At 47.6% G+C, this 16,344-nt stretch overlaps 1 protein-coding gene across 1 annotated transcript in view; it reads right to left on the bottom strand.

The window, feature by feature from the left end:
- PDE9A (phosphodiesterase 9A) overlaps positions 1-9,364 on the bottom strand; it is a 51,988-nt gene extending 42,624 nt beyond the window's left edge. Inside the window, exon 1 of the mRNA XM_083855420.1 lies at positions 9,179-9,364. Within this exon, the coding sequence (XP_083711546.1) occupies positions 9,179-9,247 (69 nt within the window). The 5' untranslated portion in view covers positions 9,248-9,364. The remainder of the gene's footprint in view (positions 1-9,178) is intronic.
- Positions 9,365-16,344: the final 6,980 nt, after the last annotated feature.

Genomic DNA, 16,344 nt, shown 5'->3' with positions numbered 1-16,344 from the left:
TGGCTTTCCCATTTGGAGAGGAGTTTAGATTAAGGACTGTGATGGAGATTTTACTAAAGGACCATTGTGTACAGACTCTGCAGCCTACCAGTTTACAACTAATCACATTATATTTTGCTTTCAGATAGGATAGGTAAAAACACAGCTTACAAATCCAATTTCTGTTCTATATTTGATCCTCAGAACAGCTAATCCTCTCTGTAAACAGCAAACTCTGTCCAGAACATTACCATGTTCTGATCTGCTGTCTGTAATTGGATATTCTTCCAAGACTAACTTCTGTTTGATTATTTTTATTTTGCTCTAGTAAAATTCCTAAATAAATAATGTAAAAACATTTTTGAAGCCAGTGTACCCTCAGTTTCCCATTCTACTTCCTTTCTTCTGGTTTCAACCTACTGTCTTCAATACTTTAGCAATTGGTCATGTCTTTCATTCAGCTCAGTGAGCAATGTTCAGAGTCAGGGCTGAAATTGCAGAGTTTTAACAATCTAAATTACAATCTTTCACTAATGAGAATGAGGGATGCTCTGTTAGAAAAGATTCTAGTAAAACTCAGTCTTGTATCTTGCATGGACTGGTAAAAATTGTTGCTGTTTCTGTAAGAGCAGCTTTCATGGAGGATTTCTGAACTATTCGGGCAGACGGTTCATGTGAAATTTTCATTGTGATTTTTCCCTGTCTTTCCAGAGGTGTTTGTTGTCAATAACAAAATGAAGAACAATCCAGAAATCTAAGGTATCCCTCTGTAGGGATCACCAGAAGGAATTCATATCTCTTGACATGTAATTAAATTGGTCTTCCTCAAAAAAATCCATAAATGTCCTCTTTGTCACAGTCCCCAATATCCAAAACACACTTTTCCTAAAATCCCATATTTAAAAATATTCCTGCTTTCCCATTCTTTAAACTGGGATACAAACATAGTATCAGCCCAACTATACCCAAACTCCTTTTTTTATTTCTCACACTAATTAACAGCTGATATTCAGAAAACTACTCATTTATCTGAGCCTCGAATGTTAGGCAGCATTAAAAATAGTCTGCCAGATTTGCCATCTGTTTGATACAGTGGGAGCTTCTCTCAGAGAAGAACAGAAACCCAGTGCATGTGTGCATGTCCATGTGTGGGGGAGAAAACACGAGAGCCCTCAGCCTGAGGAGGGTCTGAGCAAAAAATGAAAACTCCCCCGAACTCCTCAAACACTGATAGAGGATGAGAAGTGTGGCAGATCTGTTATCCCAAAAGCCACAGCTCTGTAATCCTACTGATTCACACAGTTTTGGGCAGGGACGTGGCTTGGGAATGTTCATTTCAACACGAAATGTAAGTGTGGGGTTTGCCTGACGTGATTTTAACCATCCACAGGCTCAGCATCTCTCCAGTGTCTCTCTCTGCCAGGTGCCCTCTGTTGCCAGCAGAAAAGGAGGACAATGTCCAAATTAGCCCACATGTCTCCAAAACCCCCTTTAGGATGGGATGAATCATCCCCTGGAGGTGCCACCCGCCTCCCCAGTGACTGCAGGGGAACCTGCATGACTCTGCTGGAGCAGTCATCACTCCTTTTGGGATGCCTCTGGTCAACTGGGGTGAATCCCATTCGTTTCCTGATCACACACATTGCCCTAAATTAAGGAACAGGAGCTGCCAGACAGAGCTGACGTACCAGGATCCCGAGGCATGAGGCATGTGGTAAGTCACAATTCCCACCTCTGTAACATCCCTGAAAAGAGAGCTGTGGGAAAAGGAGATTTTTCCTCTCTTCAGGAAAGAAAGATGTCTTCTCATGGATGTGTGAGGCCAGGACAGTCTTGCAGGTTGTCCACTGAGAGGAGCAGCATGACAGCTCTTTTACTGTGAGCAAAGAAGGATCTCAGTCATTTTTAGAGTCATTAGGGCTCATAGAAAAAGGGAGATTACATTCAAGAGAGACTTGTGCAACCTACTGACTATACTGAGGGGCATATTGCAAATATTCCATCTGTCAGGACTAATTATTAATGGCAGAACACAACCAGGAACCAGCAAGGCTGATTGTGAGGGGTCAGGCTGGAAGTTTCCTATCCTCTGCAGCAGAAATACAAACATTTCATAATACTATTTTCACCTTTAACAACAACACCAATGTCTATATTCTGGCTTTTCTTAACACAAGAAGGGCACATATTTTCTGCTAATGGAGTACCAAGTGCAATTAATCCTGAAGCACATGAATGCAGGAGGCTTGAAATGTTTTGTAAACTGGATAATAAGGATGCTTTAGCACCAAGCAAGTTCTCAGTGGTTGTGAGTGGAGCTGTTGTTTCCAAGCTGCTCACACGATTAAAATCTGACACTGGAACTGGCTTGGTAATAGAGGACTGTTAGAAGGAAAATGTTAATTAATGGAGTGAGGAAAAGCAGGTTTGAGGAGACACCAGTGAAAGTATTTATCTATCTATCTATCTATCTATCTATCTGTCTATCTATCTAAATATATCTCTACATATCTATATCTCTATATATCTATATCTTTATATAGATATATATAAAATCTATATAAGCAAGTTCATGAGGAAGGTTCTGATGCCTTGAGAGGCCATCTAGAACAGAGGCTAGACAGTGATAAAGGAATAAAGTAGGTATTTATTAAAAAGGCTTTCAAAGGATACACCTTGGGCAGTACAAGAGCCTGGCAGAGGTAACACCCAAGATGAAGGATGGGTCATGATATAAGTTTTGGTTCATTTACATGTTGTGGTTAATTTGTCCAATTACAGCTTCAGGTTATGAAGTCCCATCCTCCCTAATTCCTCTCCTCAATTCACTGATTATACTTTTTGGGCCTGAATCTGCATCAATGTCCTGGTTCTTGGGCTGGAAAAGGACTTTTTTGTCTGACTAAGCTGTGAGGAGAACTTGCTAACACTCTGTATGAAGTTCAGAGTTACACACCCATGCAGTACAGAATCTGGAAAATACGAAAGCTAAAACTGAAGGCATCAGTTCTAGAAACAGGATGATTCTATCTTGTTTGTGAGGAGCCAGAAGAGTTGTATATGAGGAGAATAAACTATATTTGGCTGGTCTGAACCCATAGGTAACGCCAGAGTTACCTGGGAGGAAAGTGTTAGGCTGAGAGTGTTAAACTTACACTTTGTCTGGACTAGTGTGAACATAAACTGTAATAAATATAATACACTGAGTGTGACTTCACAAAGATAAACAGCAGTAAACAAGCCTTGCTGGGTGATGGGAATGGAAGAATTTTGGCTGGAATTACAGAGCTGTGCTGGGATTATGGTTTGGCCCCCTAAATGCTCTGAGGAGCCCCCAGTGGGGAGAATGGAGAAAGGAGAGTAGGGGAGAGAGAAGCCCATGTGTGACATTATCTTTCATGTTTTTAAAAGCATGGGTTACAGGCATTTTTACTCCTTAAAATATTTATGTGCTGCAATGTGACAGAGTTCAAGGAACCTGCTGCTCATTTTGTGCTGCTTTACAACAACAAGGAGCAGCCACCTCGAGCTCACCAGGGCCAGCTAAAGTGAGAAAGCCAAGCTTAGCCGAGACCTGGCCAGACTCAGGCTGTGCCACCTTTTACCCTCCCACAGCCACAGAGTCTGCCAGCACTAAGAAAATGGCCTTGATCCCACAAAAACATTCCTCTGCCTCACTGTGCTAAAGCAGGATGTGGCACAGAGCAGCCCACAGAGGTGTCCATGCCTGACTGCCATGAACACCCATCCTGTGCACCCCTTTGGTGTCTGGCAGCTGAAAGGGTGTTCCCCTAAATCCTCAGTCCAAGCAGACACAGGATGGGGTCCATGGGCTTGCCTTGCTCTGTTGAAAAGAGTCATCGGGATGCAAAAATACTTCATCGCCTTGAAGGGAACATCACGCCATTATTTTTTTCTGCTGTGTTTTGTTTTTTCATATGAATCCAGTTTTGCAGGTTAAAAATAGCCTGGTGAGCCTTGGAAAAATCTGTTGGCTTTGCTGGAATCGGGGCATTTATACCACAGATGCTGCTGCTGTAATTGAAAAGAAAAGCTCAAGTGACAGAAGCGACTCCTGCGCGTTGATGTTTTGATGCAACAACCACAGCACCAAAGCTCATTCTGAGCCTTGTCCCATTTGTTGGGGACCTCAGGCCAAGGGGAGCAATGGCTGTGGATGGCTCAGTGTCCTCCAACATGAGTCAGATCAGTAGGCACCCAGAAAGTTTGAACTCAATGCATTTCTTTGAGGGGAAAAAAAAAAAAAAAAAAAAAAAAAAAGAAAAAAAAAAAAAAAGGCAAATTTTCTCCTTAACATCCAGAATGACTCAATAAACCAGCAAAATGACTCCAGAATTCTTTACTCGCTTTCTGAGGAAAATACCACTGAGTGATTTCATATGATTTCATAGAGTCCTTGACAAAGGCAACACTCCTCTTCTTTTTTTCCACTTACTTCAGGCTCTGTAGCCCTCTGATTTTCCATACTTGTTACAAATATGATGTTGATTAAGACACTGGAAACTGAAATACTCCTGAAACAAGCGTTTTTCTCAGAGGAACTCCTTAAAACTCTACAAGCAAAGTCACTACCCTGTGACATTTGAAAAGGAGAGCTGTGAAGCCATCCTGCTGGGAACAAGGCCACTGGCTGGTTCTGCTCTGCTACCATTTAAATCTCAAAGGTCAAAAGAAAATGTTCCCAGTAGTTTCTCCATGGAAAAAAAGATTGGGCATGAGCTGGGGAACGTTTTGGGTTTTTTTTTTCCTGGTGGATTTTTAATTCAAAACAGACTCAACAGGATTTTTTTTCATCAAAATGCAGCCAAGGGGTTAATGAAGGAAAATGAAGGAAAATAAGGCTCCAGATCCGGCTTGTTTGGCACCTCTCCACTGATGTTGGGGGTTTGGGTGCTTGACCCCATCTAGTGGCACTCCAGGAACTAGGAGAAACCCCAGTCCATGCTGGTTTGTGGAGATCACCTCATCCTACATGAAACACAGCCACGGCTTCCCCTTGCCTTGCTGTAGGCAGGGACAAGGAACTCTGCACACCTGAGATATTCTAGAAACATGTGGTTTTATTGCAAGGGTTGTGGGTAAAAAGGGCTTTGCCTTCAGCCACCAGCCTGGGCTGAAGGGAAGTCCCAAAAGAGAAAAGGGGGAGAGAGAGGGTGTGAGGTGAGGGAGGTAAAAAAGCTAACAGGGGTAAGAGGGGTAGAAGAGATAGAAGAGAGCTAAGGGGTAGAAGCCAGGTAAGAGAGAGTTAAGAGCGAGGTAAGAGCGAGGACCTTGTTACAATACATTAAATCTCTTTTTGTATTGAATATTCTAATTTACAGTGACCAACTGGCACAAGATACAAAACCTACAAACTTTGCATGCAGCCTATGAGAACTGCTATATTACCATATCATCCTATATTCTAAACTCTAAAGACTACTTTTCTTATCTACCTTTTTTTTCCTGATGCCTCGGCAGGGTGGAGAGGGGCTACATCCTTGAGTCCTTTTGTTTTCTGTCCTTCAACCCATCTCCAGCTAATCACCATCTTCCTGCCTGCCATGATCACATCTCAAAGCTGGCTTTCATTTCTATTTCACTCACAGGTTTTACATCTCCAGTATTTCTTACCAGACAATCATATCCATAAGTCCTTCCTGTCCCATCTTTCCCAACACGCTGCTGTCTTCTCCTGTGCCTGGCAGCAGAGCAAGCTGTGGCAGGGCTGGCACACCCAGGTGTTTTCCCTGTGTGCTCAGCCCCAGGGTGCTCCTGAGGTGTGTGTCCAAGCCAAGTGGGTGATGGACTCCTGGCTAAGAAGCTCCTTTAGAAATAAATAAACTGAGCAGCACTTGTTTCCCCCAGGTGTGCATCCCTTTACGTGTGTGCTGGATAGGAAGAGTTACACTGGAATTTTGTTTTTCACTCAGCTCCAAGAGCAAGTGACCTCTTTGAAGCTGGTTTGTGCAGAGCCCTGGATCTGGAGTGTGGCTGTAATCCCACAACCTTTGACCTTTCCCTTCCCGTAAGTCCTGCATGACTCTGCCAGCTTGGAGTCCCACAGGTGGAGTCTGCTGGGCTGGTCCCTCCTAAAGCTACCCCAGCTTGGAGAGGTGTTCAGCCAACTCTGCCCACTGGAGGAGAGCCCAACACTGTGGTCAGCTTTGGTGAAGCCAATTTTGTGCCTCTGGAAGGGCAGTTTACCTCAGTCTCCCCTTCTCCAGTCCAAATAGACCAAGGCGCCTCAGCTGCTCCTCATACAGCTTCCCCTCAAGGCTATTCACCATTCTCATGGTCTTTCCTGGGACACTCTAATAGTTTAATGACTTTTTAATGCTGTGGTGGCCAAAACTGTCCCCAGAACTCAAGGGGAGGCTGTCCCAGCCCAGAACAGAGCAGGACAATCCCTTCCCTTGCCTGGCTGGCCATACTGGGCCTGATGTCCCCCAGGATAGGGATGTCCCTCCTGGCTGCCAGGGCACTGCTGATTCATATTCAAATTTCTATCAATCAGGACTCCCAGGTCCCTTTTATGGGTGCTGATCTTCAGTCTCCAGTCTATGCACACAGCCAGGGTTATCCCATCCCAGCTGTAGAATCATTCATTCTCTCATATTGAATTTCATACATCTGGTGATTGCCCAGCCCTCAAATTCATCAAGGTCTCTCTGCAGGGCCTCTCTGGCCTTGAGGGAGCCAACAGCTCCTCCCAGTTCAGTGTGATCAGCAAACTTATTTAGTATTCATTAGAGTCCTGTGTCCAGGTTGTTGATGAGGGTGTTGAACAGCACAGGAGCCCTCCAGAACCCCACCAGTGACCAGCCTGATGTCACCCCATCCACCACATCTCTTTGTGCCTGCCCTGTGAGCCAGCTGCTCATCCATCACTCCACACAGTTCTCCAGCTGTGGGCTGGACACTTTGTCCAGAAGGAAATTGTGAGAGACAGATATGGACCTCAGCCCTTCCTCTGGGATGTGCTGGCACCAGCCTGGTCCTGCTTGTAACTGGGCTGAGGGTGCCTCCTTTATTTTTATAACTCCTGGGAAGGATTTCAAAGCCAGCCAACTCTTCTTTCGTAAGCACCAGGTCCCTCTAGCCCTCCCTGCTGTGCCCCTCTGGAGCTGCCAACACACAAACCTACTTAGTTTAATTCCACTCTCCTGCTGCAGAGCACTTTGCTCATCTGCAGGGCGCAGGGTCCCTGGGCTGGGTCTGTCCCTTCCTTCACCCCAGCGCCGAGGTGAAACAACTTCTCCCAAAGTCAACAGCACACCCTGCGGCTGCACCGGTGGAAATTCAGGGTGAGGCCATGGAGACACAAAAAATTGCCTCTGCACAGCCGCAGCCAGAAGCGGTGCTGGGGTGGGATGCCCAGTTCTATCGCAGGGCCAGTTCCCGTTGGAGCTGAGCCCTTTCAAACTCAACAAGCGCTGTTAAAATGAAGCTGTACCTCTTTATTGGCTGACAAGAAGCTTAGCATTGATTTAATGAGTTCCCTTTAGAAGCCTCCATTGCTGCATTCCTTGGAAGATTAAGGGCTGCTGCTTTTTCTTACCCCCCCTCCCTTCTGCTTCTTTCTAATGATGTTCTGAGAAGGCAGGAGAATCTGAGCTATGCCCTGCTTACCGCTGGGTGAACCCCATTTACATGGCTTTTTTTTCACTTCAGGAATCCTTCCAAACATTACACAGGCAAGATTTTACATCTGACAAAAGAAACAGATAACATTTACCGAGATTAAACGCCCTTAATGCTGCCCGAGTTTGAATTTTCTTGCTGGAATGACTGTGCCTCTCCTGTGCCTTTAGTGTTGAAAGTATTCTCCAGAGGCTGGCTGGAGAAATACTGTATTTTTTGTGTTTTTTAATCCAGCATAGATGACAAACACTGTGCATTGCCGACATCTATAGAAACACTCAGCATCCTTTAGAAATACCAAAAGATACTTTTTTTGTACTGAACTGTACAGGGTACCAGGAGTCTCCAGTCAATACAAGCTTTGGGGGGACCACCAGGCAACCAGTTTATTAAACCCTGGAACAGGAGAATCAGTGCCCTCAGCTCAGCAGAGCCCGCAGCAGCAGAGGGACCATCATCATCACGACTAAGCTACGAATACGGTGGATCAAAGGGAGCAGCTTTCTCTGGGGAACCCGGCCCAGATCTGGATTCTCCTCGTTCCCCAGGACACGACTTTGAGCGCTCACCGCGGGTCCCCGGGGCAGGGATGGAGGGGATTGGAGGCGTGTGCGGTGGGATGGGACTGTCACCTCCATTCACCCCTCACACGGCACAGGGCAGGGCAAGGACACCGTGTCTTCGCTGTTTCTTTACAAAGAAGCAACAAAAAGCGAGGCTTTGGAGCTGGAAGGCGAGAGAGATTTGAATTTTTTTGCAAATCAGAGTTTACTTGCTCTGGAGCCTCGCACAGCTCTGTGTTATAGAAAAGGCATTTGGTTTGCGGCCAAGGAGCTGCTGACAAAGAGAAGGGGAGAGGAAAAATAAAAGACTTGCAGAAAGACTGTTGTCGGCATTGTTTCTGCCTAAAAGCAGCGGGCTGTCAGCTCGGCGGGCTCTCCCTTTAGCCAGGACACATCTCTCCCGCAGCTCTCCCTGCGCTCTGAGCCGTGATTAACCCAGCCCGGCAGGCGGACGGCGCCCCAAGTTCTAATTATCGGCATTTCCCGGCAATTCGGGCGGAGCTGGGGGGATCTCCCCGCATCCCCCGCCGGGCACAAAGGGCCGGGCACCTCCCTGACCTTCGGCTCGGCCGGAGGGAGATGCCCAGGGCCGGAATCCTGGGGCAAACAGCCCCCGGGGAGCTCGGCTGTGCATCCCCCGCTCCCATTGCCTCGGGGGGGAAAAGCCCCGCTAAACTTTGTAAACACAGCGCGACGCCGCTCCGGGAGCGGGAGCCAAAACCGAGGGATCCCCAACGCCGGCAGGGAGAGCTGGCAGAGACCCAGTGTTGGCAGCGCCCAGCCCTCCCCTCTGCCAGCCTCCCCTTCCCCTTTCAATAAACATCCGTGTGCAAAGCAGGAGGCAGGCAGGAATCCCCCCGTTTCCCCTGGAAAAGGGATGCGGAGCCCGCTCTGCCCCCGGTCCCGGGGATGGGTCGGGCCAGCACCGCCCGCAGCCGCCTCCGGAGACGCCACTTGGTGAAAAAAAAACCAAAAAACAACAGCAAAAGTACCTTTTGAATTCTTCCATCAATGTCCAAATAAATACATTTGGGCCGGTAAGTCGAGGAGGCAGATCCCATCTTGCTACAGCTGGGCTCTCTCCCCGGACTTGTTTCCAGTGTCAATCAGAGCGGAAAAATCAGGTTTATCCCACCCAGCCGAGCCACCGCTGGCTGCCAGTTTGGTGTCCCCGCTCTTCTGTATCCCACTGTACTCTCATTCTGGGAAGGTCCCTCCTCTAACATACATGCATTTTGCTGTGCCTCTGTCTCTCTCTCTCTCTGCCACCTCCTTTTAGTTTTGCTTCCCTCCAAATCCAGCTGCCTCGGGCTGGGAAAGGCACAGGCTCCAGATGCTGCCTGCGAGCCCCCTCTCCATTCCCATAGCAACAACCCCTCTCGGCTTTGAGGCTCAGTGGGAGCTGCTGGGCATCCGCATTCGGGCTCTGGCCCCGGGACTGACCAGCTCCTCTTATGCACAAGATCAAGTGGCTTTTGTCCCTCCTGGGGGGCTGCGGAGGAGAAAAACCCTCCTTCATCGGGGTGGTGAGAGATATAATTTGATTTTACGCTGAAATAGGACTGTAATTATTAGTTAGTGCCTCTCCTGGTGAGCTGCTCGCACAGTGACCGGCTCCCGGCTGGAAGTGCCCTGTGCTGGAATTGTCCTTCCAGACACCACGGCTTGGACCGTCTCAATCCAAACTCGGCAGCTCCATTTCCACATCCCTCCCGTCATCATTACAAGGACAGAACGGGAAAAACAACAGAAGCTCTTTTTTTCTCCCCGCTGTAAGCTCTATCAGCACCAAGAAAGCACAAAGCCCATCTCTCGCCCACCGCCATCCGCGCCGCCCCCGGGGAGAGAAGGGATTTGTTATTTAGGGGAGAGCGAGGAGAAGTCTCCTGGCAAAGGCGTCTCCCATGGGGAGGCAGCGAAGCCCCGGCGGTGCTCCCGGAGCAGATGCCGGTTCCATCTGTCCTGCCCGGGCTGTGCCGTGCCCCGGGGAGCAGCGAGGCTCTTGCACGGCGGGGACGGAGTTTGGGGACAGCAGAGGACACACAGCCCGTCCTGCCAGCCTGAACTCTCTGCCTTTTCCGGGGCTTTTGATGGATGGATTGCAAAAGCATTTATTGGCCTCTGCTCGCCCTGCCCACCCCAAATCTGACAAAGCTGACCCCAGCAGAGGCCAAAGGGGCTTGGCTGTGGCTTGTCCTTGGCTGTGGTTTGTTCCCAGCTGTGGTTTGTCCTTGGCTGCCCCTGGGAGTGCAGACAGGGCTCTGCTGCTCTGCAAAAAGGGGATTTGTAGGGGCTGGTCTGGTCCCAGAGCTGCCCAGGGGTCAGAGCTGGGCTGACCTTCCAGGATGAAGGCAGTGGAACTCCTAAAGCTCTCAGAGGCAGCAGCAAGGGGGTTCTTTTGGGGAGTGCAAGTCTTTGTTTCACATCTCTCCTCTGCCAGCTTGGGGCAGGCACTGGAAGCCTTTCAGGAGAGAGCCCTTGGCACTGCAGGGGTATCCTGGGGGTCAGTTATTCTGGGGGTCAGTTATCCTGGGGGCTGGGCTGCAGCCCATCCCATATCCCACTATCCACTCGCCTGTCCTCTAGGCTGTGTTGCAGTCTGTCCCACAGACTGTCCTGTGAACTATCCCAGAGCCCAATCCCTCAGATTACTCCACAGGGGATCCCCATGGCCATTCTGAGCTACAGCTTCTCCCACTTCACCAGCCCTTCCACACCAACCCACTGCTCCTGTGCTCCAGTCAGGACCTCAGTGACCCATCACTCCATACCCTGCTCTGCTGAGCACTCCCTTAATCCTGTTTGGCTGTGATTCAGTCCTGAGTGACTTGTTTGCCTCAGCAGGTCCCTGAGGAAGGTGGTCATCACCACAAAAATGCAGCCATTTGGAAAGGGACAACAAGGACACTCACTCTGGGGGATGCACATGGGACCTTTGGGATTGTAGAGGAGGATACTGAGCTCTCCCAGTGTGATCACCCACTCCAGGAGTGGTCAGACAATGTCACAGGTGCATTTCAGGATTTGATCTCACTGAGATATCCAATGATCACAGTCTCACTACTTTTCGATTTATTTTTTTTTATGTGATCAGTTTTTCCAGCCAGCAGAAAGACAAGCTCTGAAATCCATGTGATAATCCTAGTCCTGCCTCTCCACTGTCCTTATCCTATCTATTCCCTGTGTATTTAAATTTCTCTCTTAAGCACCAGCATACATCCCCCTCTCCCTAATTACATTAATACTTGTTGGAAAAACTGCTTTCCTGTAAAACTGCTGACTATTGCTCTTTTTCAAGAACTTCATGCAGAAGTGAATCTTCAAAAGCTGAGCACTCAGAAATGACAAAAGCCTGATGCAATCGAAGGCTCAGTTCAAGCCCATGCCTGAAAGGAGATAACACTCATCAAAGAGAATGTGCAGCCCCAGCAGATCACTGCCTTGAGTTGGTTTAACCTTCCAGAGTCTCCTTATTTCAATATACAATGGGCAACGTTGGGCAAAACTTATTGGGAAGCATCTTCCTATCTCATCAAATCCTTCAAACCCAAGACCAAATCCAAGCTTTTCAGTGCCAGACAATGATTTTCCATCATTTGCCTTAGAGGAATGTTTTGCCCAGCTCAGGGCAGCACCAGGCTCCTGTGCCCCTGACCACAGGGAGCACACCAAGGGTTTCACAGCTCTGCTTTGCCTCTCCTGAGCTCTTCGCTGAGGCCAACACTCTTCACTCCATACACTCAAACCTGGAATGTGCCTTTTAGAGACCAGCAGGGTCCAGGGACCTGGCAGTGCCCCAGTGAGATGTTACTTACCTCGGAGGGTGCTACAAGGGAGTGAAAAAGGCACTTCAGCCTCCCAGCCCTGGCCTCAGGTGTGTGTGTGGCTCAGAGGCAGCTTCATTACTGTTCCCAAGGTGTAACTGGAGGATGCTCAGATTCCACACTGCCCTCGGAGCCGCTGCTGTGGAGGCACAGCTCAGCCAGGCTGGCTTTGCACGGGCTGAGATCTCCCCCTGCTGCAAACCCTGCTCAGAGGGCCAGGGAAAAGCTTTAAGGATGGAAAGGGCAGCTCAAGTCACTCTCCATGCTGGCCTGGGCTTGGAGTGGCATCATCCCTGTTCCCTCCCCATGTCTTTCTCTAGCCCAGAGGTCACTGTGCTGACACGGGGAGAGCACAACCCTCAGCCTCTCTGAAATCTTTTTTTCTTGCTGCAGTCAAGAAATCCGGTGTTCCTTGCAGCCTGCTGTCTGCACATCCAGACCTGGGCAGTGCACAGCAGAGATCTTCAGAGGGATTGAGATGGGGGGAAAGAGACAGAAAGTGTAAAAAAATCAGTGAAAGATTTTGCACTTTGAAAAAAGTTTGCCTAGAAATAAAACCAGATAATATTATTTCTTTGAAATCAACTTTTTTTTTCCTTACCTATTCTAAATCTAAGCCTTCAAGTGCTTTATTTCCCCATTAATCCCTTGTCTTGCAGTCCCATCCATCTGCTGCAGGTGCCTTGTGTGTATCTGTCTCCACGTCCTCACAGGGCCCTGACCTGCTGCTTTACCTCTGCCAAAATGCCAGATTGGCCCTGGAGCTGGGAAGGTTTCCCTTCACCTCCCACAGCTCCTCTTCTCCCTACTTCTCTGAGCCTTCTCTCCCTCTTTTCACCCTCTTTGGTGTTTTGCCATTTTTGCTTCTAGGTGGTTTTTTTTTTTTTTTCCCTGAAGTCATGCAGATTTTCTGCAGGAATTAACTTTATGCTGTTAAAAGCCAAATGGTGGCTGTGGCAGTGGGAGCTCCTCCATGCAGAGCACGACTGACCTTTCCAGCCCAGCTCTCACTCCTCTCCACAAACCCACAGAAAGAACATGGCATGCTGCACATGGAAAATTTACCTCACTTCTTTGCACATTTCTTTTACACCCTGCCAGATTTCCACAGGCCCAGTCCTGGAAGTGATCATATTGAATGTTAATTAGAGAATGACTGATTATTAATATTGGGACCTCTATAGGATTTGTCCACACAGGCCCTGAAAACCCTGGAAACACCTGAAAGTGGTGTTTGGGTGAGTTTGAGGTCATTCTCCCTGTGTCCTGTCCCTCTAAACCCTTGTGAAACATCCCTCTCTATCTCTGTTATATACAACCATAAATTACATGATCAGGGCATTTATTCTTGTAAGATTTTTGAGGGGTTTTTGGGTGGGTTTTCTTGTTTGCTTGTTTTTGGTTTTTTGTTTTGTTTTGTTTTAACTAATTAACTACCAACTCTGTAAGGCTGGAGTAAATATACAACAGTATATTTAAAAATATTTTAATTACATATTTGTCTATATATATACTATGTATATATATGTATATATATATACATAGTATATATATAGACATATATGTATACTATATATATACACACTATATATATATAGTGTGTATATACACTATATATACTATGACTTTAAAAAAAAAGTTGATTTCTTTCTAAACTTCTGGAACATATTTATTATAATTATTCTACTTGTAACTTTTTTTTTTTTTTTTTAATAAGGGGAGAGAAAGGTTGACCTGCCCACTCAACAGCACAGCTCTCCACCTCACTCCTGGCTCCAGCCCTGGTTTTTGGGTCCTGTTGCTCACCCCAGCCCTATTCCCAGTCCATGCAGTACAGCCACACTCTCTGTCATCCTGGTTTCCATGGCAAACCCCCAGGAACGTGGGCAGGAAGGGAGCTGTGACATCTGACATGGCTGGTCCGGGGCACTGGGGTGCAGGAGCAGCTCTGTGGGCGGGAAATGTGGGATTACTCACTCTGGAACCAGCTCTGCTCTTTAATCCAGCAGCCTTGGCCACCTCACTGATAATTCTGCCTTTGTTTTCTTCACAGCTCTAGGGAAAATTTTGGTACCTCTCAGGAGTTCTCGCTGTGTCTCCACACTCAGAGCCAGTTAATAGGCTCAGATCTTGGGGAAGTGAGAACAGCCACCTCTGTTACCTCACAAATATCTGTGTGTGTGCAGTGCTGGTTTGGAGAAGAGCAGACTCAAGCCATGGGCAATCCTTCCATTTTATAAAGCACTTGTCCAATACAGCATCTGGTGCTTCTTGGCTTTTCTCTTTTGTCTGTTGAGGGAAAAGCCCTTTTTTCCTCCTGCTCTATGTTAGCAGCTTTCCCAGTGATCTGTTTTCTACCACAGTTGCAATACCTGGCAGGTCCCAGGTTGGTTTCCTGAAGGTCTCCCAGTGGTGTCTTTCCCTGCTGGGGGTGGAAGGAGCTCCCTCTCCATTCACTGTAGCATTTCTTTTCACTCTAGCAGAGGCACCAGGTCCTTGGCACAGCCCACCCTCCATCCTGATTCCACTTTCCATCAGCCCCAGTAGCCACAGGACCCCAGGAATCTCCATGCCATGGTGTCCCTACAGAGAGCCTTGGCTGCCTTACTTTCTCACTGCAACCTCTCTGCTTGATTTTCAGCTTCCCTTCCCTCTCTGCTTTCCATTTTCTACCTCTTTGTTTCCCACTGCCATCTCCTCAACCCAGCTGTCTGCTCCTAGGCTTTCATTTAAAGTAGGAGAGAGCCAAGAATCCTGTCCCAGGCACCTCTGCAGGACTTGGAGCTTGCAAGGCAAAACACACACAGACACACACACAGGGGCCCCAGCTGGCTGCTAATGACCCTGCTGCATCCCTGGGACAGAGCTGTGTTTTCATAAGGTTATGGAAGGAATTAAGAGACCCAACTGGAACTTTCAAGAGCTGATGAGAAAAAAAAAAAAAAAAAAAAAAAAAGGAATTAAGTGTGCCTGGAGTCACCCACTAGATCATTTAGAGGGGTGATGGCCAAGAAGTGGAAAGATCAATTCCCTCCACTGGGCAAGCTTGGCTCATGCTCTTGGCAGCAAAGTCTGAGCAGGGGCTGCAGCCCTTGATCCCAGACTGGAGAGAAGGGATAAATGGCTCAACTTAGAGAAAAGCAGAAAGCTGCCTGGCATTTTATGTGGTGCAGGAAAGTGAAGTTACTTCAGATGCCTGTTTTGGGAGGCTGCCATGTGAGCAGCTCGGAGCTGTGCAGTGACTCACTGTAAATCAGCTCCTCCATCTCCCTGACAAGCAGACCTCAGACACCCCAAAGTCTTGCCAACCCAAAGATTAACCCAGAAACTGAGGGCTGCTGGTCCTGGTGCCAGCCTGATGCAATCTGCCCCACAGTTCACAGAGGGGACAGGGGATGTCTGGGCCAAAGACCCGACATGGGCAGAGCACGAGGTGATCATCGCTGCATCCCTGACTCATCCCTGGGAGCCTCCTTGTCTGCAAGCTGCTGATCAGCCCCTCCAGCAACATCAGGAGCAGTGTCTGCAAAGTGTTTCACTGCTTGGAGCTGCTTTTCAATGGGTAAGAGATCGTCCCTCAGCTGCATCATTCCAGAGAGAGTCACTGGAATTCCTGGGGGGGTCAAGCAGACTTTGCACAGTTCTTTGCAGTACGTTAAAAATTAGACTTTCTATGTTAACATTTTAAAAATACCAGTCTTCATAAACAGCTACACAACCTCTCAGACAGATGACTTTTTTTCCTGTGATGGAGGTATTTTCTCATATTCGTTCTGTTTGTGCAGGGCTGTTTCCATTAACAGGCAGAGGAACATTTTCTCAATAGAAGAGATTAAAGAGTCTCAGCTTTTAGGGAGGGAGGCCAAAAATCTGCCACAGAATCCATGTGAAAAAGATGACAAAAGCCTCCAGTAGCACTGAAAGTGTCTGATCTGCTCTGCCAGAACATTTGAAGCCAATGTGAAATGGGGACAATTTTAACTAAATTCCCAAAATTACGAGTACTTGAGTGTCACTTTTCCTGGGAGTCACACGACTCTCCAGAGTGTTCTTACCATCTCCAAAAACCACAGGTCATGACCAAAGGAAGTGAAAAGATTGGATGACAAATCATTACTGCCTGCCTCCAAATAACACATTTGTGGCTCTTCTTTTTGGTTGTCTCCTCTTTACTGAACCTGACTGCTCATCCATGTCAGGTACATAAGATTCCCTCTAGAACTCTAAGAGAGCCAGAAACTCTTGCTGAGGAAAATTGAACTGAGATTTTCATGCAGTAAGACAATCCAATTTCCTGAGGAAACAGTAAACATCATGGATTAATGGTATGGTCA

Source organism: Zosterops lateralis (assembly GCF_965231275.1).
Source record: "Zosterops lateralis genome assembly, chromosome: 2".
Taxonomy (NCBI): Eukaryota; Metazoa; Chordata; class Aves; order Passeriformes; family Zosteropidae; genus Zosterops; species Zosterops lateralis.
Note: the sequence above shows the minus strand (reverse complement) of the source record. Positions and strands in the feature narration are given on the sequence as shown.